Below are 27,785 nucleotides of genomic sequence, written 5' to 3' on the forward strand. Positions count from 1 at the left end.
GCAACGGCCGATTGGAGTTATGAGGTGCCCTCCTGCAGTACGAATCTGTGTCACGGTTCATGGCGTCGAAAGTTTGTTCAGGATACGCGCGAGATTCTGGCTCATAACAGACGTGTCCGCACCCGTGTCCATTAACGCCGTGACTTCGTGGTCATCTATGGTAACTGGAACGTCGCAAGATACTGACACCGAACTACACTGCTTTTTCTGCGTCTCAATTACGTCATATCGAGGTCGTCGTAGTGGAGGATCTTCAGCGTTCGCAACGTCAGCGACCTCACCTCCGCAGGTCACTCGACTCAGTTTTCGAGGGAGGCATAGCTGGGTGAGCGACGCCTTGTTGCGCTCGGCATCAAGACGGGGCTAGAAGGCCTGTTTCGGGCGGATGACGGTGACCGGGGGTCACGGAATCGTGGGTCAAACGAAGTCCTGGCGTCCGCGAGGTAGGCTTCAATCTCCGGGGGGGGGGGGGGGGGGAATTCACCATTGCGCGGGCGTGCAGATCCACGGAGCCCAGCTCGGCGGTAAGGACACGCCCTGTAGAGGTGATCGGCTTCACCGCAATGAAAACACAAGGGCCTCCGGCACTCTTGCGGGGTGGTCGTGTTTCAGCCATCAATGGCGTGCGGCGAGGTCTGAAGTCGCCAGTTGCTTCTTCAACGGCGCGCACACCATGAAAGTCCGGGACGTCGCGCACATCGTGAAAATCGGGGACAACGAACTTCGCGCAGCTTCTGCATACGATATGCGAGGCTGTGGCTGCCGTACCTCGTGCTGCGGTGTCTCGCGTCGCTCTGGCACTTGGACTGCCTGCCTGATTTCCTCCCGGACGACCTCAGCCAGAGCGAGTCGCGGTACCGATACCGGAGTCACCTGAAGCTTTTGAAGCTCTTCTCGTACAACAAGCCAAATGAGCTCCCGCAAGGCGTCGGTGTAGTCGCGATCGGGTCGACACGTCGCGGTTGTACTGCCTTGTTTGCTGCTGCAGTGCCTTTTCTATTGGTATGGCCTCCGCGAGAAAATCTGCAGCAGTCTTTGGTGGGTTGCATATTAAACCACCAAATAACTCTTGCTTGACACCGCGCATCAAGTTCCTGAGTTTCTTCCGGCATGGATGGATTCGCGCGTCGGAAAGTCGGCACATATCTTCAACAAACATTGCGACGCTTTCGTTCGGCCGCTGTACTCTCGCCTGAATTGATGATTCAGCTCGCTCCTTGCGATTGAGGCTGGCGTATGTGCTGATTAGCTGCCGTCGGAATTCGTCCCATGTCGATAGGGCCGCCTCACGGTTCTCAAACCAGGTCCGCGCATAGTCCTCGAGGGCAAAGTAGGCGTTGCGTAGCTTGCGCTCTGGAGTCCAGCCGTTGAATTCTGCGACACGCTCAAAGTGATCGAGCCAGTCCTCAACATCCTCGAAGGTGTCCCCATGGAAGGACGTGGGGACTCGCGGCTGGTTAAGGACGACCTCGGTCGGCGCGGTCTAGGAAGAAGATAGAACCGATGTATTCATCCTTCTGACTTGATTGGACAGAGGCTCGTGCTCAGGCGGCAGTCCTTGAAGTCGACGGCTTGTCCGTACGTGAACAGGAGTCAGTTCGACCGGACTTCGTACTGGGCTTGTAGACTGTGTTCGATCTGGGAGTGGTAGCATGTACCCAGCACCTCCTCCAGAAAAATGCAACGTACAATGAAGACGGAGTCTTACAAAGTAGACAGTTCTCTTTAATGGCGGGCCAGAAGGAGAGCGCGCAGCCCACGCACTTCATCGTCTTTCATGGCGCCGACCTTTGCGCGCGCCGTCCCGCGGTGCGGGAGCCTCACATCATTGTCACCATTCTTGAAGCCAATGATTTTTGCGAGGTACTTGAACATAAATTGCTACATTAATCTGCATTTTGTTTGAATTGATACTTTTACAGGTGCCGAGATATAACCCTGTTGGTACGAATACTCATATTTGTTATTTTTTGTTTATTAATGCTGTATGTCAGGCACCCGCAATTCTTTATCATATTCCAACTCCTGCTTGGTCCTATCTGACCTGTAGTATTGTGAAATAAAAAAAAATAACAGTGCCGATAAATTGGTGAAAGCTTTTGCGGCCCACACAGACATTGAGAGAAGTGGCATCTGTGCATATTTTGAAGGCCGAAGTTCGCGCACTACTGTAATGGACGAGGATTACTAATCTGCATTGCATAGAAATTGTTCTTGACAAGACGGCAGCTATTACTGCGGAACAACTGCAGTTATTCATTGTCATGCTCGTGGAAACAGCACCGGCTGCACAAAGTAGGAGGCGTACACTGATGCGCCTCGAACGCGGCACAAGAGGGCGCGCGCCGGGAGTAGCGCTGCTGTTGTTGGGGCGACGTGTATGCCAACAGCGATGGAGGGATGGATAGATGTTATGAGCGTCCCCTTTGGAAAGGGGCGGTCGGTAGGTTGCGCCATCAAGCTTTTGCTATTATACTGCCTAATGTCCTACCTAGGTTAAACAATAAAACAAAAGAAAAAAAAACACGCTGAACTCCCACAGCCAAATTTTCTGATCCCCTATTGCGAACTGCGCTCCGTTTTTTGTAGTTTCCTTAATTTTCTTCCACCAATCCTCCAATCGCCCCTTACGAATCCCTACTGCGGGCATGTTTACTTTCCCACTGCTCTCGCTGAACCAAAGGGCTTCAAGGAGACCAGTGGTGCCTAAATCGACTACTGGGTAGACATTTTCACATTCTAATAAAACATGCTCCATAGTTTCCGTAGCTTTACCGCAGCAAGCACATGCTTCTTCTTCCGTCCTATATCTCGCTTTATAGGTGCGTGTTCTAAGGCATCCCGATCTCGCTTCGAAAAGTAATGAGCTTACCTTTGAGCTATCATAAATTTTCTTTCCTGATTTCGTTCTTTCCTCTTAAGTAGTTACTCATGGCAGGTTTCTTTTCCATTGCCGCCACCCATGAGATTAATTCAGCCTCTCTGACTTTCCGCTTGACGTTCTTTGTTGCTCTGTTGCCCACCCTACAGGCCACATACTTGCTGGTAAGCTTCCTAGTTCTCTTCCTCCACTGTGAATCAATGTTTTTCCTGTACATATACCTCCAACACTCTCATTTACTTTCTTCCATATTCCTCAGTCGTTCTTCATACTCAATTTTACTGCGAGCTTCCCTCACTTCAAAACTAGTCCAGCCCATATCACCCTGAACAGCTTCATTTGTAGTCTTCCTGTGAGCGTCCAATGCGAGGCGACCCACTGACCTTTTGTTCCCGTCGAGTCCTGATTGTACCCCTGATTTAAATCAAACAACCGCATTTCCAAAAGTAAGTCCTGGAACCATTACACCTTTCACATACCTCGGAGGACCTCGTACCTATTGTATCCCCATAGTGCTCTGTGCTGCCATTATGGCTGCATTTCTCTTCCCCTTGGCTGTTATGGTTTTTTCCTGTGTTTTCATATATCTATTGCCTTCCTTTATCCATATACCAAGGTATTTATATTGTTACCAGAGGTATTTCCTGGCCCTGTATTGCCTCTGTCTGTCCACTGTTTTCATTGAATACCATAACACCCGATTTCCTAATACTAAATTTCAAACCTAAATTGTTGCCTTCCTGTCCATAAGTATTACCCAGACGTTGCAAATCACTTTGCTTGTTAGCTAGCAACACAATGTCGTTCGCATAAAATAAACCTGGAAGCTGCTGCTCTACTACCGTTCGCGCCTGTTTGTATGAGAGATTAAACCAAATATTACTTCCTTATAGCGCACTCTCCATCCTCACCATGTACATCATAAACAGAAGCGGGGATAAAGGGCACCCCTGCCTCAGTCCCTTGTTGATATGAACTTTCTCCTTGCTCCTCATCCCTTCCCATTCAACGCAAACGGTATTTTCTAGGTAAATATCTCTCAAAAGCTGTAGGCAATCGTCACTTAAGCCTTCCCCTTCCAGAACATCCCCCAGAATGTTGTGGCCTACGTTGTCATAGGCTCCTGTAATGTCTAAAAAGGCCACATATAATGGTCTGCTTTCTACTTTCTATATTTCAATACACTGAATAAGAACAAATAGGTTATCGTCTAAGCGCCTACCTATTCTGAAGCCATTCACAAGTTCTCCCAAAATGCCATCATTCTGTACTCATGCTTGAAGCTTTAATTTTATTGCTTGCATTGCTAGCATGTATATTACTGATGTAACGGTCAACGAGTGAATTGTATCCTTCTCCCCCTTACCTTTATAAATTAAGTTCATTCTACTTTTTCGCCAACTGTCTGGTATTCGTATATCTTTTGAAGTATCTTCCACTGCTTTCACCAGAGCTTCCTTACTTTTTGGTTTTAGTTTATTAATCAGCCTAATAGGAACCTTGTCTAGCCCTGCGGCTGTGTGCTCACAAATTTTTTATTCGGCTTTCTTCCAGTTGAAATTTTTCAGCACCAGTTTCTTTTCCACCTAGGTCTCTTCCACGCTTTTTTTTTCTTCAAATACAACTTCGTCATTGGCTTGGAAAGATTCGGCTGTTATTTTTCAGATGTAATTTATTTCCGCTTCTCCTTCCAGTCTGTTTTCATCTTCGTCTAGGATATGTTGTTGTATTGTTGTTGACTTCCTGTCTAATAATTTTATGTGGTTCCAAAATATTCTAGGTGCGGCCTTCTTTTTCTCACGTTAGTAAGATCTTGATGAGGGCTAGTTGGTTCATACTTAGAACTAAGGTTAAACAGCGCGAAAAAGACGAGGACACAAGGAAACAAATACCACAGAAACGCGCTGACTGCCAACTGGAAGTTTACTTGAAATTCACCGGACATTTATACCTTTTTCAGAATAGGCATGCGCACACCAGTCGCAAAAACATCTGTAAATTAGCAATATTATAATCTTTCATCCTAAAATGTTATTTCTTTTCCCGACAAGGCAAGAGAGGGAGTGCTTACACATTTATCTCCTTCTTTTCTAATATGTTAAGCGTCTTTTACCCTTTCCCTCTTTACTTTTCCTTTCCTCATGATTTTTGTATTTTCAAATATGGGGCTGCAGTGACACTTCTTACAGTGTCCGGCTAAATGACTCCTATAGCCATACTTTATGTTACTGCTGTGCTGACGAGCTCTTTCATTGAAGCACTGTCCCATTTGACCTATATAAGATTTTCCACAGCTGAGCGGTATCTGATAGATAATGTTGCGCCTGCATTCAGTGAAACGAGTGTTATGATTTGCGGTGCACAGGTGTTTTTCGTGCTAGTTCATGCGATTACATATCGAGGACAGCTTACACGGGGCACTGAAAACCAAATTAATATTATGTCTATTGGAAACCTTTTTAGATTGTGTGACAACTTGTGTAAGTATGGCAACACGTGCACTTGTCTTTTGTCTTTCTTTTCTTTTTGGGAAGTTTCGGAACTTCTTTTCTCTTTCTGCAAAATGGCTTCGCATACTGAAGTGATCACAGAACTGGGAAAGCCTGCGTTCTCACGTATTTCTGACAACCAACGTTCACTTTCACCTTTTAATTTTGCTTGCACCACTATTTGAACCATAGACTTTTTCTCCGGGTATATTTCCCATTTACTGGTTACTTCATCCCGCGGCAACTGCGCCTTCCTTGCCTGCCTGTGCTCTCGGGATGCTTTCTGTCGTTCGACGATCGCTTCCCGTATCTCCCTGTTCCAACAGCTTTTCGGTTTCTTTGTTCCTTTCCAACGAACATGTTGTTTCTCTTTCCGTATTTCTGTCGTTATTACACTTAGAAGCTCACCATATTCCCACTCTTTACTTGGCCATTTGCCAACTTCTTCCTCGACTCTAGCGACTATATTTGCTATTTGTTCAGCCTTCAAATTTGGACTGGCCATATTGCACTCCTCGTTCTCTTTCACAACTACATATCCCATTTTTAAAATGATGCGTTTATGGTCACTCCCTATGCTGCTATACCCTTCCTAGTCAATGACCATTTCTCTCAACTTATCATGAATTCCTTCTGTCATCAGACAGTAATCAATGGTTGATTGCCAGTTTCCCACTTCCCATGTGATCTGCCCTTCCCACTTAGGCCCTGTGTTCATGATAACGAGGTTATGTTGCTCACAAAGGTCTAGCATTGACTTCCCGTTGTTGTCGGTATAGCCATCTAAATCCTGTATGTGGGCTCCGTCGCAGCGACAGCACCACCATACCATATTTATTCCATCCTAAGCCGAAGCTATAAAATAAAAAGAAAGAAAGCGGGAGACAAAAATCACGGGCCAGCAAAGATCCGAGTATTTGGCTCGTGCGGCCACCTGCGGTCGCGTGTCGCTGCAGGACAGGTGGCGAATGCATGGGATCCTGCGCACATTTAGGAAGTGTTGAATTTCCAATGAGCTGTACGGTACAGGAGACAACACCCATTACCGGCAGGAGGAGAGCCGCAAGGAATCTCGACGTGGATGACGACGATGAGTGACGGGTTGCACGCAGCAAGCTGTGCCAGATGCGCCCTTGGTGTCGCATGTTCGAAATAAACATTGTTTGGGACTTCAAAAGTCTAGCGCTATTATTATTTTTTTTTTCAGGGGAGGAGGAGGGGGGGGGGTCAGCTTATACTGTTACATTGTAGGATTTCTTTTTTCTTCCAATTTTCGGGAAATCAGGTCAGAATCGGGGTCCGCTTAGGTCAAATAAATAATACGGTGTTCAAGGCGCCAAGCACCAGAACTGAAATTCGATTCTACGATTCAAAGCTGCAATTCAAAGCGTCATTTCGTGTGACATCAGTAGCAATGCGTAATGCGAAGGTTGCGGGTTTGGTCCCCACCGGGACAGGTTATCTTTTTGTCCACTTTCATTTCTCTTGTCTTCACTATTTTCCACATTTAAATTTCAACCAATTTAAATTACCTCTATGCTTTCATTGCTTGTTGTCTTTATACGGTCGTGAATAACAAAAATCGAGCCCCTCTGTTTCCTTTCCTTTTGTTCATCAGTAGTAGAAGACGTTTCAGCCTCAGTGTATTTGAACATTCAAAATCAGTCATCGAGCATTAAACACATAACGCCTTTGACACAACTACTGTCTTCTCATGTATGATCTATATATTAACACAAAAATTGAATTTAAAGAAGAACAGTGTAAGGAGACATTTGAATATGCATTAAACACATAAAGCCTTTAGCACAGCTACTGTCGTCTCATATGCGGTCTATCTACTAACACAAAAACTGATTTAAAAAAAACAGTTTAAGGAGACACATTTCAACATCCTCTCACGGGTTTGGACGTTGTCCTGCAGAATGACGGGAGCAATGAAATGCGAATGCTTTACGCAAAACAAATAAAAATAAACATCTTGCACCAAGATTTTCTGAATCGAATATTACTTAAGTAGTAAGATGTTGATCCACAGTGAACAGGAAAAAAAAAGAAAAATATTAGCATAACTGGGCCAAAAAACTGCAAATAAGGAGCTGTAGAAAGCTATTTATTTGAACTAAATAAATACAACCTATCTAGACAGGCAGAACATGAGAGTGCCTAAGTATGTCCATATACATACACCTAGAATTCCACAGCATGCATTACCATGTAATACAGAAAGAAAACTGCATAGATGGCGAAGAAAAATTCAGAACTTATATAGAACCCACAGTATTCTTTCTGCACTACCACAGAAATATAATTACCTTGAAAATATAGTGTTTCTTTTAATCCTTACTATATATAAAGGTTTTAATGTGATCGCATCCTTTATCTTTCACAGACCACTCTATAATCTTTCGCTCTCAGCTGGCAACCAAAGCAAACTGGCCACAGTAAGAGAGTTCAAAGCGAAATGCTGTTGGGCACTGATGTGGCATTGCATGGGAATCGCCACGTTGCAGGCATTACGGGGAAGCGATGTCACGCGTGTCCCGTTGCTTCGCTGGCAGGCTCCTCCCAGGCCATGGGGGTTTTGTTTGAGATGTTTTCGCGGCATACTGCACGCAACCCATAACCTGACGCGTAATTATAAAGAAGGAGGAAGCCGCAGGCACGCATGAAAACAGGAAGATAGAAAGGGCTCCGTAATTATTTGCAGTGCTCATAATTAAATCAGGAACACTAGTTTCCTCACAGACTACAGTTCACATGCTCCCCATTTTCAGATTTATACACATTAAAGAAAAAAGTAACCGATTACATTTACAATTGCCTGATTTAAAGATTTTTGATTACAGTTACTAATTACTACCCGTGAAAGTAAGTGATGAAATTTTAGCAACTGCTCATTACATTTGCATTACTTTGCTCCAACCTTAACTTTAATTTAGCAGCAGCCTATTTTTATGTCCACTGCAGGACTAAGACCTCTCCTAGCGGTCTCCAATTACTTTTCCTTTGCGCTGAGTCAATCTTGCGCCTGCTAATTTGCTCTCCTCAAATGCGCTTCCCTTCCCTTGGCTCGCATTCTGTAAGTCTAATGGTGCACCGGTTATCTACCCTAAGCATTACATGACCTTTCCAACTTCATTTTCTTTTCTGCTAAAGTCAACTAGAATATTGGCTATCTCCGTTCGCTCTCTGATACACAGCGCTCTCTTCCGGTTTCTTTACGTTACGCCTAACATTTTTCTTTTGACTGCTCTTTGCACAGTTCTTGACTCGTTCTCGAGATTAGTGGTTAACCTCCAAGTTTCTGCCCTATAAGTTAGCACCGGTAAAATGCAATGATTGTACACTTTTCAACAACAGTGGTAAGTTCCCAGTCGGGATTTGGTAATGCCTGCCGCATGCACTCCAACCCATTTTTTATTCTTCTGTAAACCTCCTTCTCATGAACAGGGTAGCCTGTGAGTACATGACCTAAATAAACGTACTGCAGCCCAGAATCTAGAGGCTGACATGTGATAATAAATTCTTGTTCCCTTGCCCACTCTTCTCTGTCAAGGTCCTCAATCATTCGTTGCAACTCGTCCCCAGTGTTGGTGAACGGGACTATGCCATCTGAAAAGTGAAGGTTGTTGAGGTATTCGTTGTCGATTCTCACTTCTTCCCAATCTAATAGCTTTATACTTCTAAGCACGCAGTGAACAGCACTGGAGAAAGTGTGTCTTCTTGCCTGAGCTCTTTATTGGCAGGTATTTTTCCACTTTTATTGTGAAGAATTAGGGCAGCTGTGAAATCTTTTTAGACATTTCCAAAGACATTCATGTATACCTCCTGTGCTCTTTGATTATGCAATGCTTTCATGAATGCTCGTATCTCTACAGAATCAAGTGCATTTTCATAAACGTTGAAAGCCATATAGAGAGGTTGATTGTACTCTACAGATTTCTCAATTACTCGATTGATGACATGGATGTGATCCAGTGCAGAATATACCTTCCTGAAGCCAGCTTGTTCTCTTGGTTTATTCAAGTCAAGTCTTGCCCTGATTCTATAGAGAATTATCTTGCTGAATATTTTACACAATACTGAAAGCCAGCTAATGGGCCTATATTTCTTCAATTCTTTAACGTCTCCCTTCTCATGGATCAGTATAATGTTGCCATTCTTCCAGCTTTCTGGTACACTTGCAGTTGAGAGCCATTGTGTATAAAATGCCAGAAGCTTTTCAAGCATAAATCTCCTGCATCTCTTAGTCTAGTGTCTGATGAAAACTCATCTCGCGAGGAAACATACTGGTGCCAAAAAAAACATGCACTTGCCAAGGTTAAAATAAAAATAAAGAATGTGACGTTTCGGGCCACGCACCACTTCCAAAGGAAAAAGTGTCCCAATAATAGCTGTTCCAAATCAGCGGCATTGACTTTGCTGGACCTGTGTTTGTGCAAGGAGACCTAACCGTGAAAGCTTACGTTGTTGTTTCTACATGCGCGGTAGTTAAAGCAGTGCATTTAGAGCTATGCAGTGGCATGACTGTTACGTCATTTTTTATAGCTTTCCGTCGTTTTGTTGCCCACCGTGGAATACCAAGTGTCCTATATCCTGACAATGCTCTAACATTTAACACAGCCAGTCATGAGCTCAAGTCCATATACCAGATCCTTCGAGACATAGAAGCACAGAAATTTTGCGCGACAAGCCACATAATGTGAAATTTATTGCAGAGTGTGCTTCTTGTTGGGGAGGCTTTTGGGAAAAGATGATTGGGACTGTCAAACAATGCTTCAGGAGAACATAAGGAAAAGATAGCTTCAACTTTGAACAGTTCAGTACGCTTTTAGCAGAAATCGAGACAGTGGTAAATTCTAGACCATTAACATGTTTCTGTTGACGCTACAGGCTTTTAAGTTCTTACACCTGCTCATTTTTTAGGCCTTAGACGACTTACAGCCCTTACTCACCATGAAGTTAGTGAAGCATTAGAGAATCACACTGACACATTGCACCTTTGGAGACTGGCAACACAGCCTAACTGTTTCCTGGAACTGCTGGTACAAAGGCTACCTGTTGGCTCTTAGAAGCATGAGAGTGGCCTGTTGGGCTAGTTGGTACATGGTTATGCTAGGAGAATGCCAGCAAACTTGAGAGTAGGAAAAAATTGAGAGGCAGACATAGACAAAGTGACAGGAAGGTGGCTGGACTAACAACTGAACTTAATTCATGAAAACGACGTCCCCCAAGTCCGTACTGAACATGCGCAGGCACAACCAAACAAAAACACGGTCAACACCATATCTATACACGTCTACAGTTATCAAGAAATAATAGCCCTTTCTTGGTTAGGAACACAGATGGCGCGCTTACACACTTCTCTGGGCCAAGTTTATAGATGCGATAGGCTTCAATCAGTTCTCTTTCCTGCTGAGTCTTAGCCTTCGCCAAGATTGAAACGTCATTGAAGATAGGATTACAACCGCACTCCTTACAATGCAGCGGAAGATTACCTCCTGTTTGACATGTGGTAGAGATTATATAGGACAAACCGGCCGCTGTGTCAATGATCGCATGCGTGAGCATGCAAATCTAATACCCACAGGCACAGGAGGTAATCTTCTGCTGCATTGTAAGGAGTGCGGTTGTAATCCTATCTTCAATGACGTTTCAATCTTGGTGAAGGCTAAGACTCAGCAGGAAAGAGAACTGATTGAAGCCTATCGCATCTATAAACTTGGCCCAGAGAAGTGTGTAAGCGCGCCATCTGTGTTCCTAACCAAGAAAGAGCTATTATTTCTTGATAACTGTAGACGTGTATAGATATGGTGTTGACCGTGTTTTTGTTTGGTTGTGCCTGCGCATGTTCAGTACGGACTTGGGGGACGTCGTTTTCATGAATAAAGTTCAGTTGTTAGTCCAGCCACCTTCCTGTCACTTTGTCTATGTCTGCCTCTCAATTTTTTCCTACTCTCAAGTTTGCTGGCATTCTCCTAGCATAATCTTAGAAGCACACACTTCTGGAAAGACCCATCAAAATAAATTAAAGGTTGATGACACTGCATTCATACGTGATGCCAAAGTGCCGATAGCGTTCTGGAATATGGGAAGGATTTCCAAAGTATACGAGAGCACTGACGGAAACGATAGAGCATGCCGGATCCGGCTAGCAAACAGCACTAAGATTACGAGGCCGATACAACTTCTATTTCCGCTAAAAATATGCGAGTGAATTTGTGGGGGAAGAGGATGTTGGAAATCACGAGCGGCACGGAGAAGACGAAGAACTGTATAGTGGGGTGAGGGCTGTTTAGATCAGGACTGTTTGGGATGCACGCCATGTTTGGACAGTATTGCGCTAAGTGCCAATAAAGGCTGCGGAAAGGCTTTTCCCACAGCCTTTATGTGGCAGTAATATTTAAAGCATGGTTGCATTATGGTTTCTGCAGTGACCGTGTTGTTCTTCCTGAATACACAGAGTTTTGGCAGGACATGGACTCGTGGTGTGGCTTTTAAATCGAACAACTCTCCTTGGCTCTTTTACATCGTCATACCTAATTGGCGGCAGGACTTTCTCTGCTGATGCAAAGGGCATACGCTTTCGTGCAGCCGAGTTGAGGGGTGTGTTTGCTGTCGAATGCCAATTAGCTTAGAAGACGCGCATGCTTTGAGGTGTCTGAAGGTTTAGATGCTATGGCCCAGAGGCGGCACTGTGCCATGTTTCTTTGCCGCCTGAGTTGATGGTTGTGAGGCACATTCAGCACCAAAGTCCACTGCGAATCTCTTGCTAATATGCACCCTAATAAATTTTTCCTATAAAATCAAGCAACTTCAGAGGGGTGGGTGACGATAAAATTACTGCATATGATCACGCAGGAAGCAGACCTGCACAGAAGCCCACCATCTTGCACGCAATACAATCCAATATGGGAAAGCCACATGGCATGTTCACAGGAGCCAACATCGTTCCGACATGAATGATCGTGGTTGACTTGTGCTATGCCTACAGTCCACCCGCTTTATCTAAGACACTCAAGGTCCACTTTACTAGAAACATGCACATACAAGCTATGGTAGCAGTTACATTTTTTTTCTTTTAGAAAATCAACTATCTCACTGCATGTCCTGAGATGTTGCCTAGCAATGGATCTTTTGGTGCACACAATTTTGCACACAACCCTGCACGGGTTCAAGATACAAAAGAAAGGTGCCCATCAAGCAATTGTCACACTGAAAAAAAAGGGGGGGGGGACACCTTTAGTTTTAGGAGCAGTTGTCTAGACGTTGGTCATAAAATAAAGCACCAAACTGTGGTGACACAGTGGTGCTGCCATCATGAACTTTATTTATCTGGGCCTTAGTGGCAACTTTTCTACACCGCATTATTACTTTTGGAACCGTCTGACTACGTTTGACAAATTGGGTTTGAGAGCCAAACAGAAAACAAATGTGCAACCCTTGCAGGAGCCATATATACACTGATTTATAGATGACATCAATCCCATTTTTCTTCCCGTCTGTTAATATGAAAGATACAGACAATGGCATTGATTATGACAAACTACATTTCACCATGCCAACAAAGAACTTCGCTATCAACTGAGAAAGTGTTTTTCAGCTGTTTGAGTTGGACACAAAGAAAGCTAGCAGACAAAGAAGGTTTATTTTCTCCAGTAGGATGGGGCAGGTCAAGGGTAAATGCTACAACAAGCATGATGACTCCTCGACCATTACTCTCACAAAGAGACCAGTGTAAACAAATCTCTATCATAACGACCAGAGCTCTTCAAAGGTCAAAGAGAAAAGAAAAATTCAGTCCACTTTTGGACATGTACAATGTAATACAATACAAAAATACAGGTACAGAGCATATAAATTGATTATGTGCAGAAATACAGAATATAATGCACTATGCAGAGAAGAACTCTATATCTCGTGCAAACCAATGCTGGTGGATTATTCAGGTGACACATAAATCTCACAGATGCAAACAATAACACCCTAATAAATTCAGCAGAACCCATCTCATGATGGCTGTTAACGGTAATATATTAGCATTGAATCAATATATAGCGGTACAATATAATGCCATCGTCAAAACAAGTTACGTATGCGGCGTGTATTGCAGCGGGACTCCTCATTCGCGCTTTGATGATGTTGATTTACTGGCATCCCCTTTGAAACGTGGCAGTGACAATAGTCACCTAACCTGCTTGATTCAATCAATGCATTACACGTTTTTTTGTTCTGGCATTTTTGCATATATCTCCTAAATACTTTCTTCTTCCTGAGCATCTCTCTATCTACCTTGTATTGCTACCTATGTGGGTAACGAATCCGGTCATATCAGTCTCTTCCATGCTTTTAGAGCGCAGCTCTTAGGCGCCCATTCTTGCGGCGAGCGTTGGCATTGTCCCTCGTAACTGAGCGAATGAACACAGCGAAGGATGAAAGCAAATGCGGAGCACAGCGGAAGACAAAAAATGCAAGGAGGAAACAGAGTGCAAGGAGGAAAGCGGAGGAGGCAGATATGGTGAAAGCGTGAGAAGAAAAGCGTAGTGCCATGCAAGACCACTTTGCGGCGATGAGATGGCGCCAAAGTAGCATGCATCGTTTGTATGGAAATAAAGTGCTGCATGTGCGAAAGTCTGTCTGTGGCAGTTGCTGTGAATTGTGTTCATGCTTCATCCGTACATCGCCCCTCATGATTGGCGAGGCAGTTGTGCTACATTTCGATCTGTTTGCAACGTGCCGCATGAGACAGATTGTCTGCAGCTGCCAATGTATTGTGAAATGAAAACACGTATACAGCTGCGCTCAAATTTTGCATTAGGGAGTATCACAATCATCGGTGAAATTTTTTTCCAAGCACTTCTGGAAGGTGTACGTCCCCTTCAGGCCTCACTGGGTGAATCCCTTCGCATTCCACGAGGATGTGCTGATTGGCCTCCGGATTTTCGCTGCAGCATACACATGCCGCATCTTGTTGTGAATATTTGCTCTGGTATGTTTTTGTCTTTAGGCAACAAGCTCAAGCCTCAAAAAGCAGGGCAGTGCCCTACGTGTTATCGTACAGATCTTCCCTTCCAATTTCTTTCTTCTCACTCTTGTAAATCTCCATGTGCGCATTATTTCTATTCTCTTATTTGCATCGAATTCGCAGTATCTGTTTGTCTCACTTTCTATCTGATTACTCTTGGTTGTCTAGTTACACTTTCAATTAGCTTGTACTGAATTGCCAACTTTCTTGACCTATTCCTCTATTCTGTGTACATGCTTTTCAGGTACAGACATGGGTGCACTTTAGCCACCCATTTATTTCGATCCATGTTCCCGAGTCTTTCTTCAAAACTAATCTTGCTCTGCGCTTCTCAGACTTCAAAAGAGGCTTGAACCATGCCATCCTGCCCTGCCTCATTTGTGGTTTTACCATGGGCTCCCAAAGCCAACTGGCCTACTGATCTTCGGTTAACTTTTAACCATGACAAGCTATCTGATTTGAAGCACAGAATGACATTTGTGAATGTTAGCACTGGCATCATTACTCTTTTCCAGATTCCAAGCACTGCCTCATATTTATTATGCCCCCAAAGTGCTCTATGTTTCATTATTGCTCCATTCCACTTGCCCTTTACTTTCAGATTATCTTGGTGGCTGTTTGAGTCTTTCTTTTGTTTATGTATACGCTGAGCATTATGTATATGCTGAGGTACATCTGCAGGCTTGGAGTGAGGCCTGACACCGGCAAAAGATGCAGAGAACAAGTGGGGCTATACTAATCCAGGTACAACCAAATTAGGAAGGCCCACTAAGCTTGAACAAAGACACTCCCTCCCCAGAACAGGAATTCGCCTCCCTGGTACAGTATTCGGCCACTACCATCCTGATGATTTCTAAACGGACACTGCCTGAAATAAGTGAGAAGGAAACTTGGCATAGGACAAACTAAGATGTATGCACTGAAAGATAAGCAGAGTAATATCATCAGCAATCTCGAAGATATAGTAAAAGCAGCGGAAGAATTCTATACTGGCCTGTACAGTACCCAGAGAAGTGAGGATACCGCCATTAGAAACAGCAATGAATCAGATACAGAAACTCCTATAACTAGCGTTGAGGTGAGAAGGGCCTTACAAGACATGAAACGAGGAAGGGCAGCAGGAGAAGATAGAATAACAGGTGATTTAATCAAAGATGGAGGAGACATAATGCTTGGAAAACTGGCGGCTCTTCATATGAGGTGTCTATCGACTGCAAGGGTCCCAGAAAACTGGAAGAATGCAATCATTTTATTAATCCACAAAAAGGGAGACGTTAAAGAATTCAAAAATTATAGGCCCATTAGCTTACTCATAGTATTATATAAAATATTTACCAAAATAATCTCCAATAGAATAAGGGCAACACTGGACTTTATTCAACCTAGGGAACAGGCTGGCTTCAGGAAGGGATACTCTACAATCGATCACATCCATGTCATTAACCAGGTAATCGAGAAATCCACAGAGTACAATAAGCCTCTCTAGATGGCTTTCATAGATTACAAAAAGGCATTTGATTCAGTAGAGATACCAGCAGTCATAGATGCATTACGCAATCAAGGAGTACAGACCACTTATGTAAATACCGGGGAAAATTCAGAGATTCCAGAGCTACCTTAATTCTACACAAGAAAAGTAGGAAGATACCTATAAAGAAAGGGGTCAGACAGGGAGACACAATCTTTCCAATGCTATTCACTGCGTGTTTGGAAGGAGTATTCAAGCTATTAAACTGGGAAGGCTCCGAGTAAGGATCAAGGGCGAATATCTCAGCAACCTTCAGTTTGCCAATGACATTGTTCTGTTCAGCAACACTGCAGACGAGTTACAACAAATGATTGAGGACCTTAACAGAGAAAGTGCAAGAGTGGGGTTGAAGATTATTATGTGGAAGACAAAAATAATCATGAATAGCCGGGCAAGGGAACAAGAGTTCAGGATCGCTAGTCAGCCTCTAGAGGCTGTGAAGGAGTATGTTTACCAAGGTCAGCTAATCACAGTGAACCCTGATCATGAGAAGGGAGGTGTACAATTAGTGCATTTTACCAGTGTTGACATATGGGGCAGAGAATTGGACATTGACAAAGAAGCTTGAGACCAAGTTAAGGACCACACAAAGAGCGATGGAATGAAGAATGCAGGGCATAACGTTAAGAGACAGAAAGAGAGCGGTTTTGATCAGAGAGCAAACGGGTATAACCGATATTCTAATTTACATTATGAAAAAAAATGGAAGTGGGCAGGTCATGTAATGCACAGGTTTGATAACCATTGGACCATTAGGGTTACAGAATGAGTACCAAGAGAAGAGAAACGCAGTCGAGGATGGCAGAAGACTAGGTGGAGCGATGAAATTAGGAAATTCGCGGGCACTAGATGGTATCAGTTGGCGCAGGACAGGGGTAATTGGAGATCGCAGAGAGAGGCCTATGTCCTGCAGTGGACATAAAATAGGCTGATGATGATGATGCTGAGGTAATTATATTGCTTGACTATGGGTATGACTTGCTGTTGAATTGACACCATGTAGTTACTCGCCTCTTCATTAAAGATCATAATTCCCGATTTCTCTGTGCTAAATTTAAGGCCTAGATTTGTTGTTGCATTGCCACACATATTGACCAGTACCTGTAAATCTCTTGCATTGTCTGCGAGTAGCACTATGTCGTCTGCATGCATCAGTACAGGGACGTTCTGTTGCATGATTTGTCCAATACACGTGTAGGATAAATTAAACCCTAATTCACTGTTTTCAAGTCATCTCTCAATGCCCTTAACATAAACCGCAAAAAATGGAGACAGAGGACATCCTTGTTTCAGTCCTCAGTGAATTTCCACCACTTCATTACAATTTTGACCTTTGGATACAATTTGCAGTCGACTGTTTCTAAATATCTCCCTCAGCAGCTCCACGAAATTGTCATATATGCCTTCGTGCTTTATAATACCCCATAACAATTTCCTGTCTACGTTTTCGTAGGCTCCTTTAACATCTAGAAAAGCTATCCATAAAGGTCTAAGCTGAGCTACTGAAATCTCTATGCACCGAGTTCATACAAACATATCCTCTAAGCGTCTGCCCGGTCTGAACCGATTCTGTAGTTCCTCCAGTACATCATTCATTTCCACCCACTTCGACAGTTCTAATTTTCATGGGTTGCATTACCATTCTGTATATCATTGACGTTACTGTAACTGGCCTGTACAAGCTCCTCTTATCCTCATCACCTTTGCATTTGTAGGTGAGGTTCATCTTGCTTTCAAGCCATCCAACTGAAATTTTCTCAATTCTGATCACTTGCTCTATGGAATTAGTGAGCAATGCTTTGCTCTTTGGAATGATGAGGTTTTTGATTACCTGTAATGGGATTTTATTGGGTCTTCCAGATTACCTGTAATGGGATTTTATTGGGTCTTGCAGCCGTATTATTTGGAATATATTCTTCAGATTTTTTCCAGTAAATGTTTTCTATGCTAAGGTCTGATTTTTAAGGCTTCTCTGTTGCTACCAGAGCTGTTTGGGACTGAACTAGGCTTTCGTTCGTGCCGAAGTTATCCCTAATAGCGCCTCTGATGTATCGCAGCACATTGTTTCCTTCGAAGATGTTAGCGTCTTGATTCCCTATAATCATTTGCGAATGTTTAGTTGGTGCTGCGAGTGCTCTTACTTAGACTGTTCCAGAATCTTTTTGGGGCACCTTTGTCTCTTTTGCAAATGTTATGCACCCAACGTTCACGTGTGTATTTAATTTTTTTTCCTGCACGACCTCACTTGCCAACCTCCTTTCTCAGTATTTGTTCCATCTAAGGAGTGCCTCTTCTTCGTGTAATCCCAACTTTTTGGCTTCTAGATGCTATCTAGATGCTGCTTATGCTTTTCTATGGCTTGCTTTATTTCATTTTCCCACGACTTACATGTTTTCCTCTTCTCATTCCAACAGTCTTTTATCCTTGTCTGTCTTTTACCCTTGTCTGCCTTATCTCCTTGTGCATAACGTCTACCAGTTTCTTATATTTCTATACTGTTGTAGAAAACGCCTCCATCTTTTTCTTGATATTTTTTGCTATCTCTTTTATTTGCTTTTCATTCATGTTTATAAATTCTGATGCGATTCATTCATTTTTTACATTAGTATCTGTCTGAAATAGTTGCTATCCAGGATATTTTTTATGTCCGTCTATTATCATTTGGTCTAGTCATTTGCAGACCCTTTCTGAGAGTAAGGTGCAGTCGATACATGACTGCCTGTTTCCGCATTGCTACATTACCTGGCCACGGCACTTGTTCTTCCTGTTAACTACTGTAAGGTTCTGTTCATCGCACAGATCCAGTACTAGAGAATCGTTGTAATCAGTACATCCATCTAAATCCTCCATGTGTGTATTCATACCTACTACTAATACCACCTGGCCAGACATCTGAACTCATTAATATTACTTCTAGGGCAACTAACCAATTCATTATCTTTATCTCTGCTATCACTACCTGTCCACAGGTAAACTACTCCAAGCCCCATCTTTATGCCTTCCCATCTGCCGCTAATCCATTATTGCTCCTTACATGCCTCCTTTATCCCTTGCAACTGCATACCTTGCCTAATTAGCATGCCTGTGCCTCTGCCTTTCCATGACCCATTCATTCTGTTACACCATTTTAATACAAAATTGTCAATAGCAGGCAGCAGCTCCAAATCTCATAGATTTGTTTCATTCAAGGTGATCACGCTAACAGCTTCGACATTCAGCAATTTTTTGTACGTTTTCATTTTTTGTCGTTTCCCTACTTTTCCTTCACCAATCTTCCAATCGCTGCTTACCAATCTCTACTGCGGAAATGTTTGCTTTACCACTGCTCCCACTGAACCCAAGGGCTTCAAGGAGGCCAGCGGTGCCTAAATCGACTGCTGGGTAGACGACTTCACATTCTAATAAAACATGCTCCGTCGTTTCCCCAGCTTTATCGCAGCAAGCACATGTTGCTTCTTCCTTCTTATATCTCGCTGTATAGGCACGTTTTCTAAGGCATCCTGATCTCACTTCGAAAAGTAATGAGTTTCCCTTTGAGTTATCATAAATGGTTTCTTTCCTGATTTCGTTTTTTCCTCTTAAGTAGTTACTCATGGCAGGTTTCTTTTCCATTGCTGCCACCCATGAGATTATTGCTGTGTTGCCCACCCTATAGGCCGCATACTACAATCTTCCCTACAACACTCAACGCCATGTAGTGCCACCGCCACAAAGCCTTGGGCGGCATCCGAAGTGCATGGCACGCCGGTGCATGCGAATGCTGAGATATGCGTCATGCAGCAACTGTGCTCCTCTCTCGTACTTCTTTTTGGACTCACTGTGCCATCTAGTGGCACAGCCAAGAAGTTTGCATGTGGCCTCCGCAAAGATAAGTGTGGTGTGCCAGTGCCTGCAAACGCCGAAAATTAGGGGTGCGCAAATACTAAAATCTCACCAAATCAAGTAGTGAACACTCATGTAATTTGACTGGCAAATTGGATATCTACTGTTATTACCTGTGCAGAGCCATCTGTTGCATGCGCCGCAAATGCTAAGAATTGTTTCCTCGCTTGCCGCACACCCAGTGGCACTTATTCAGATACCCAAGTTGGCAAGATGTTCATTGAAGGGCAGCACACACCCAGTGCATTCATGGCGCAGCTCACTGAAGTGTTGGCCGGAAAGACCTTCATTGAAAAGCGGCACATACCAGTGCACTAGTTGTGCAGCCTGCTAAAGTATCAGGTTGCTGTCCTTGAGGAACCCTTGCAACGTGGGTTCAATTCTGCGCAGCATCAGTGAAATTTAAAAAATCCTTTCTGTCATTGTAGAGCGGCACGTTCCCAGTGGCACATACCTAGTTACCTAAGTTGGCATCAAAGATGTTCACTGAAGAGTGGCACAGAGAGCAGCACATACCAAATGCTCAAAGTAAGCATCAAAGAGTTTTTTATAACAGTGGTACCTACTAGATCCCACATCTACAGTGACCCATGTTGGCATAAAACAGGTTCGTTGAAGAGTGGCACATATGTACACAATGGCGCATATTCAGTGACCCAAGTTGGTCCTATGGTTGGTTTCGAACCCTGTTACCTCAGCACAGCAGCCTGCCGCACTATGATTCGACCACGAACTACCTGATGACCCAGTTAGGCAGGAAAGTGGTTAGATGCAAGCAAACATACATAGATACAAACATAGATATATAGATTCATACATACATACATACATACATACATACATACATACATACATACATACATACATACATACATACATACATACATACATACATACATACATACATACATACATATGTACATACATGCATACATACTACATACATAGCCCCCAGAAATTGCATGAAGTACCCGAAGAATGCTAACACATTTAAAGTTGAGAAAGATATATGTTTTCGAATTCAATATAATCTCTCTTCAAGCAATTAAAAAATTTTGGAAATTTGTAAGATAATCATTGTTCATTTTTGCTTAAGCATGAAAAAGCCACTAATAAATGTGTTAGGTGTTATGACCCATTCTAGTTCATAATATCTAGCTTACCAAGGATACCGGGTATACATTGGTGCAGTCTATGACAGTACAGAAGCCTCTATTATGTGGATAATGCTGAGTATAGCCACAGATGCACGCCATCAGTCGTATTTTTCAACGTGTGAAGTGGACGAAGACGTTAACTGTGATTTACCCGAAAGCATCACGGCTCCCAAGCTTCAAGAGTTCGTCGCCCAAAAGGCTGGGAAGATGCTGCACAAGACTGATGTTCAAGCATCAGTAAAGGTAAGAATGAAGCAACCTAAATTTCAAGAACACATCATGATGCTGCTGCTGCCGGCTGACGACCAGAACTTCACCAAGCAAGACCGACTTTTCCGTGGACTCGTGCCTGCTATAAATGCTTTGGCTACAGCAGCAACACACGGAGTGACAGCAGTAACTCACATAAAATCTTCTGGCTGTTATTGAGCCCCCAATGAGAAAACAAGCAGACAGTAAAGCCCAACCTTCCTGATGGAGAGAGCTCAAGCCCAGAGACTTGGATACAGTTCTACGAACAAGCATGTAAGAAGAACTCCTAGGACAAACCATGCGATCGCATCAGGAACATGCGTCAGTTTCTCAGCGGACTTGCCAAGAAGTGCTATGACATACATTACGCTGGACATACAACAGATACATAGAAACAGTGGAAAATGAGCTTTCTGGCAGCTTTTGACGAAAACCCAGTTTAAAGGTGAGACCGAGCTATTTTTACAAATATTGCTCAGGAAAGCCCCTAGAATATTTTTACGAGAAAAGGCGGCTTTTTCATATGGCAGACACCAAACTACCGGAGTACGCAGCAGTGCCACTGATTGTTCATGACTTACCCAAGGAACTTAACAAATAGGTGCAAGTAAATTCACCTAAAACTATCGAGGAACTGTTGGGATGTTGCAGAAACATCTGTACCATTTTATACACCACAACATTTGTGTCAGACAGATCAGACTTTTGAAATGGCACCATGTAGGTGTCGCAAGCTCGAAAATCCTCACGGCAGAAATCGAGTCAACTTAATGTTTACTAACAGCAATGATGAAGAACCAGTTGCCTATCATTCAGAGGAAGTGCCACCAAAAACCTAATAAAAAAGGGTGTCCAGTCCTACCTGACGACAAAAATTGGGACTGTTTTTCTAACTGCTCTTAGCCTTGTTGATATTAAACTCAATATCAATGGTTACAACGTTAATGCATTAGTTGGTATTGGTGCATCTGTATCTGTAATAAATGAGGCTGCTGTTAAAAGTGAGTAAATAATTCAAGGAACACCGGTGCAAGCACAGAGTTTTGATTGGATGAAACAAATATATGATGAATGAGCAAAAGCTCTAGTCAAGGCCGGAAGGCTAATATCGACACCCTTTTGTGAACGGATGCCACGATAAATTCTTACTTTCAAGACCAGATATCAAAACACTGAAGTTAAATTTTTATTAGAATGATGAAGTAACTGTGGCACAAAGACGTGCACGTCCTTGAACATTGCAGACTACCTTGTTAGGTGCAAAAAAGGCGTTTGTTAAAAGTTCCCTCAATTTGTCTGTTTAAGCAACTATCCACCGACCACAACAAAATCTACTGTTCCCTTAGAACTAAGAGATATCACGCCAGTCAGAAAAAAGCCTTACAGTATGTCTGGTGAAAAAAAAGAAACTCTGGTTGAAAAATCAGATCCAAAATATATTAGATGCTATAATAATACAGCCATCGGCATCCACGTTCGCCTTGCCTATTATTGCTCTGGCTCCAAAGGAAGATGGGTCTCTGCAACTGTGCACTGCTGATCGGATCTTGAATAGCCAAATGGACATTTTTCCTTTTCCAATGCTAAGGATCGATGAGATAACTGAAGAAACTGGAGGCTGCAAAATATTTTCCTGTGTAGACATTTGCAAAGGATTTTGGCAGATTCTGCTTGAAGAAGAATATAAAGTGTGCATGGCCTTTGCCACTCCATTTATACGAATACAATCGTTTGCCTTTTGAATGAAAAAACGGTGCAGCATGTTTCCAAAATATTATAGTGTTCTCAAGCCATTTCTTGGATAATTCTGTAAAGTGTGTGTAGATGACATCATGATCTACTCCAAGAATGAAACATCACACACTGAACCCTTGACATCTGTTTTGATGGCATTAAGTGATGCCAAACTTGAATTGAATTTTAAGAAAAGTGAATTTTTTAAACACAAAATTACATTTCTCGGTCACATTTTGGATGGATTCACAAAGAGCACAAAAGAGGAGTCCGTGGAACCTGTACGAAAGATTAACAAGCCAGACAATGTACACGCTGTCAGAGTTTTTCTTGGCCTCGCAGGACATTTTAGAAATTACATAAAGGATTTTGCAGCACAAGCTAAACCGTTGAACAACCTACTCTGTAAAAACTCAGATTTCATTTGGACTGAGGAATGTGAGAAGGCGTACAGAAATTTGGTATTAGTCATATCATCAGAACTTAATAAGAGGTACAAAATGAAAATTGTACAAGTCTACGCCCCTACATCCAGTCATGATGACCAGGAAGTTGAAAGCTTCTATGAAGACGTGGAATCGGCGATGGGTAGAGTGAAAACTAAATACACTATACTAATGGGCGACTAATGCCAAGGTAGGCAAGAAGCAGGCTGGAGACAAGGCAGTGGGGGAATATGGCATAGGCACTAGGAATAGGAGGGGAGAGTTATTAGTACAGTTTGCGGAACAGAATAATATGAGGATAATGAATACCTTCTTCCGCAAGCGGGACAGCCGAAAGTGGACCTGGAGGAGCCCGAACGGCGAGACTAGAAATGAAATAGACTTCATACTCTGCGCTAACCCTGGCATCATACAAGATGTGGATGTGCTCGGCAAGGTGCGCTGCAGTGACCACAGGATGGTAAGAACTCGAATTAGCCTAGACCTGAGGAGGGAACGGAAGAAACTGGTACATAAGAAGCCGATTAATGAGTTAGCGGTAAGAGGGAAAATAGAGGAATTCCAGATCAAGCTACAGAACAGGTATTCGGCTTTAACTCCGGAAGAGGACCTTAGTGTTGAAGCAATGAACGACAATCTCGTGGGCATCATTAAGAAGTGTGCAATGGAAGTCGGTGGTAACTCCGTTAGGCAGGATACTAGCAAACTATCGCAGCAGATGAAAGATCTGATCAAGAAACGCCAATGTATGAAAGCATCTAACCCTACAGCTAGAATAGAACTGGCAGAACTTTCGAAGTTAATCAACAAGCGTAAGACAGCTGACATAAGGAAGTATAATATGGATAGAATTGAACATGCTCTCAGGAACAGAGGAAGCCTAAAAACAGTGGAGAAGAAACTAGGAATTGGCAGGAATCAGATGTATGTGTTAAGAGACAAAGCCGGCAATATCATTACTAATATGGATGAGATAGTTCCAGTGGCTGAGGATTTCTATAGAGATTTATACAGTACCAGTGGCACCCTCGGCGATAATGGAAGAGAAATTGGTCCAGAGGAATTCGAAATCCCAAAGGTAACGCCGGAAGAACTAAAGAAAGCCTTGGGAGATATGCAAAGGGGGAAGGCAGCTGGGGAGGATCAGGTAACAACAGATTTGTTGAAGGATGGTGGACAGATTGTTCTAGAGAAACTGGCCACCCTGTATACGCAATGCCTCATGACCTCGAGCGTACCGGAATCTTGGAAGAATGTCAACATAATCTTAATCCATAAGAAAGGGGACGCCAAAGACGTGAAAAATTATAGACCGATCGGCTTACTGTCCGTTGCCTACAAACTATTTACTAAGGTAATCGCAAATAGAATCAGGAACACCTTAGACTTCTGTCAAGCAAAGGACCAGGCAGGATTCCGTAAAGGCTACTCAACAATAGGTCATATTCACACTATCAATCAGGTGATAGAGAAATGTGCGGAATATAACCAACCCTTATATATAGCTTTCATTGATTACGAGAAAGCGTTTGATTCTGTCGAAACCTCAGCAGTCATAGAGGCATTACGGAATCAGGGTGTAGACGAGCCGTATGTAAAAATACTGAAAGATATCTACAGCGGTTCCACAGCCACCGTAGTCCTCCATAAAGCAAGCAACAAAATCCCAATAAAGAAAGGTGTCAGGCAGGCAGATACGATATCTCCAATGCTATTCACAGCGTGTTTACAGGAGGTATTCAGAGATCTGGATTGGGAAGAATTGGGGATAAAAGTTAATGGAGAATACCTTAGTAACTTGCGATTCGCTGATGATATTGCCTTGCTTAGTAACTCAAGGGACCAATTGCAATGCATGCTCACTGACCTGGAGAGGCAAAGCAGAAGAGTGGGTCTAAAAATTAATCTGCAGAAAACTAAAGTAATGCTTAACAATCTCGGAAGAGAACAGCAATTTACAATATGCAGCGAGGAACTGGAAGTCGTAAGGGAATACATCTACTTAGGGCAGGTAGTGACGGCGGATCCGGATCATGAGACGGAAGTAATCAGAAGAATAAGAATGGGCTGGGGTGCGTTTGGCAGGCATTCTCAGATCATGAACAGCAGGTTGCCATTATCCCTCAAGAGAAAAGTATATAATAGCTGTGTCTTACCAGTACTCACCTACGGGGCAGAAACCTGGAGGCTTACGAAAAGGGTTCTACTCAAATTGAGGACGACGCAACGAGCTATGGAAAGAAGAATGATAGGTGTAACATTAAGGGATAAGAGCAGATTGGGTGAGGGAACAAACGTGAGTTAATGACATCTTAGTTGAAATCAAGAAAAAGAAATGGGCATGGGCAGGACATGTAATGAGGAGGGAAGATAACCGATGGTCATTAAGGGTTACGGACTGGATCCCAAGGGAAGGGAAGCGTAGCAGGGGGCGGCAAAAAGTTAGGTGGGCGGATGAGATTAAGAAGTTTGCAGGCATGGCATGGCCACAATTAGTACATGACCGGGGTTGTTGGAGAAGTATGGGAGAGGCCTTTGCCCTGCAGTGGGCATAACCAGGCTGCTGCTGCTGCTGCTGCTGCTGCTGCTGCTGATGATGATGATGATGATGATGATGATGATGATATCATCAGATCCAGTCCCCACAATACTGGACTTGACTGTACCATTTGAACTTACGACGGATGCATTGAACCACGGCACAGGTGGTGTACTGTACCAGCGAAGAGGCACAAGTGGTAGAGGAAGTCAAGTGGTTGGATATTACTCTTATACTTTGAGGAAATTCGAACAAAAGTACAGCACAACTGAAAAGGAGGCATTGGCTGTTGTGCTAGTGATTAGGTATTTCTGATCGTACCGAGAAGGCACGAAATTCAAACTGTTCACTCACCATTAGGTGCTTACTCATTCTCTGAATGGTTCTCAACTGAAAGGGCAGGTTGGTCGCTGGATCAGTGAAATTCAACAGTTTGATTTTGAGGTAGCACATAGGAGCGGACAAGATTTGTCAGATGCTAATGCAATTTCTCAACTTCCCGTTGTTAGGAATTGTAGGAACGAGGAAAGCGTCAACTCACTTAAAATGTGGGAAGGCACAAAACAGATGATGTATTTAGATGTAATGTTTCATGTACTGGATGCACTGAAAACAAAAGCTCTTAACCTACATTACGACAGACGAGAGCCAGAAGGACATGACGGCTTCTGGCAAACATACTACAAAATGAGAAGATTTACATGGCCTGGCATGAAGTGATTACATATGAGTGATTACATTAGCTCTTGTCAACAATGTAAACTGAACAAAGCAAAATATAAGCAGAAGACATAATTCTAGTGTGAATTCTAGCTGTCCGTTATTGAGGTACCCAATAGTCTTAAAGGGCCCCGCACCAGGTCTGGCCATATTGAGCTGACAAGCGCAGAGCATACAATGCACACTAACGATCGTGTCTGCTAAATATTACTTTGCTAAGCTTCATGGAATTATCTGAAATTTCAAACCGAACGCTGTTTGCCCTTCTCCTCGCAGCCACTGTGCTCCAAGCCGAAGGGTGACATACACATGCTAGTGCGCCTACGCACACGTTTGTGCTGTGACATCACTCGTAGTGACACGTGACCTCGAGAATCATTCAAGGCAACATCTGTTATTTGTGTAATCAGCGTATCATATTGACCGCAAATGAAGACGGGGACAGCGGAAGAGAACACAAAAATGACACAGGCGGTAACTTTCAATTGGTTTATTCACGGCAACCCGTGGCAATATATAGACTATAGATATGCAATCTGTTGCTTGAATAGACGAATTAAAGTTTAGATAAATAATAAAACACACAAACAGAATGTCTGCAAGTTTTTGTTTTATATCGCACCGCAGCAAGAGAGATATACTACCGTTTCGTCTGCTTGTTCCCATGTCACGCAGTCGCACGCACAGACACTGAACTTATGTCATTTTCGACCATGTCCCAGCACGCGATCATGCTCTGTTATCCACTGTGTCTGCCTCAGTATTCATGTAGCACTGACTTATACTGCTATTCAGGTGTCCTCGTGCACAGCGTGCGAAATCATGTGCTGCGTGAAACAAGATAGCTTGCGCGCAACGCCGGCAGCGGAAGTGCGCCATGCCACAAAAAAGAGAGGAGAAAGAAAATGAAGGCGGGGCCCGTGACGTATGTGACATGCATTTCTCGAGCTCTGGTATGGGAGAACGCAGGGAAGGAATTTCGCTTGCGGAGGCTAGATGGGGCAAGTGAAGAGAGTGTCTCTCGTGGCAAGGGCGCTCGCCGCCTGAAAACATGGGTTTGCGGAACTGAAACATTTTTATCTCGGCTATTATTGAACTGATTTGAAAAATTTTCCAGCAGAACGCTCCC

General features: G+C 43.4%; 1 protein-coding gene across 4 annotated transcripts in view; it reads right to left on the reverse strand.

The window, feature by feature from the left end:
- The window catches only part of rhea (Talin_middle and talin-RS domain-containing protein rhea), a 439,862-nt gene that overhangs the window by 401,229 nt on the left and 10,848 nt on the right, over positions 1-27,785 (reverse strand). For 2 of the 4 annotated variants that reach the window (XM_075693865.1, XM_075693869.1), the window contains exon 2: positions 8,859-8,985. The exons of the other annotated variants lie outside the window; for them this stretch is intronic. In XM_075693865.1, coding sequence (XP_075549980.1) covers positions 8,859-8,985 — 127 coding nt within the window. The remainder of the gene's footprint in view (positions 1-8,858; positions 8,986-27,785) is intronic. 4 annotated transcript variants of the gene reach the window in all.

This window comes from Dermacentor variabilis, chromosome 5 (genome assembly GCF_050947875.1).
Source record: "Dermacentor variabilis isolate Ectoservices chromosome 5, ASM5094787v1, whole genome shotgun sequence".
Taxonomy (NCBI): domain Eukaryota; kingdom Metazoa; phylum Arthropoda; class Arachnida; order Ixodida; family Ixodidae; genus Dermacentor; species Dermacentor variabilis.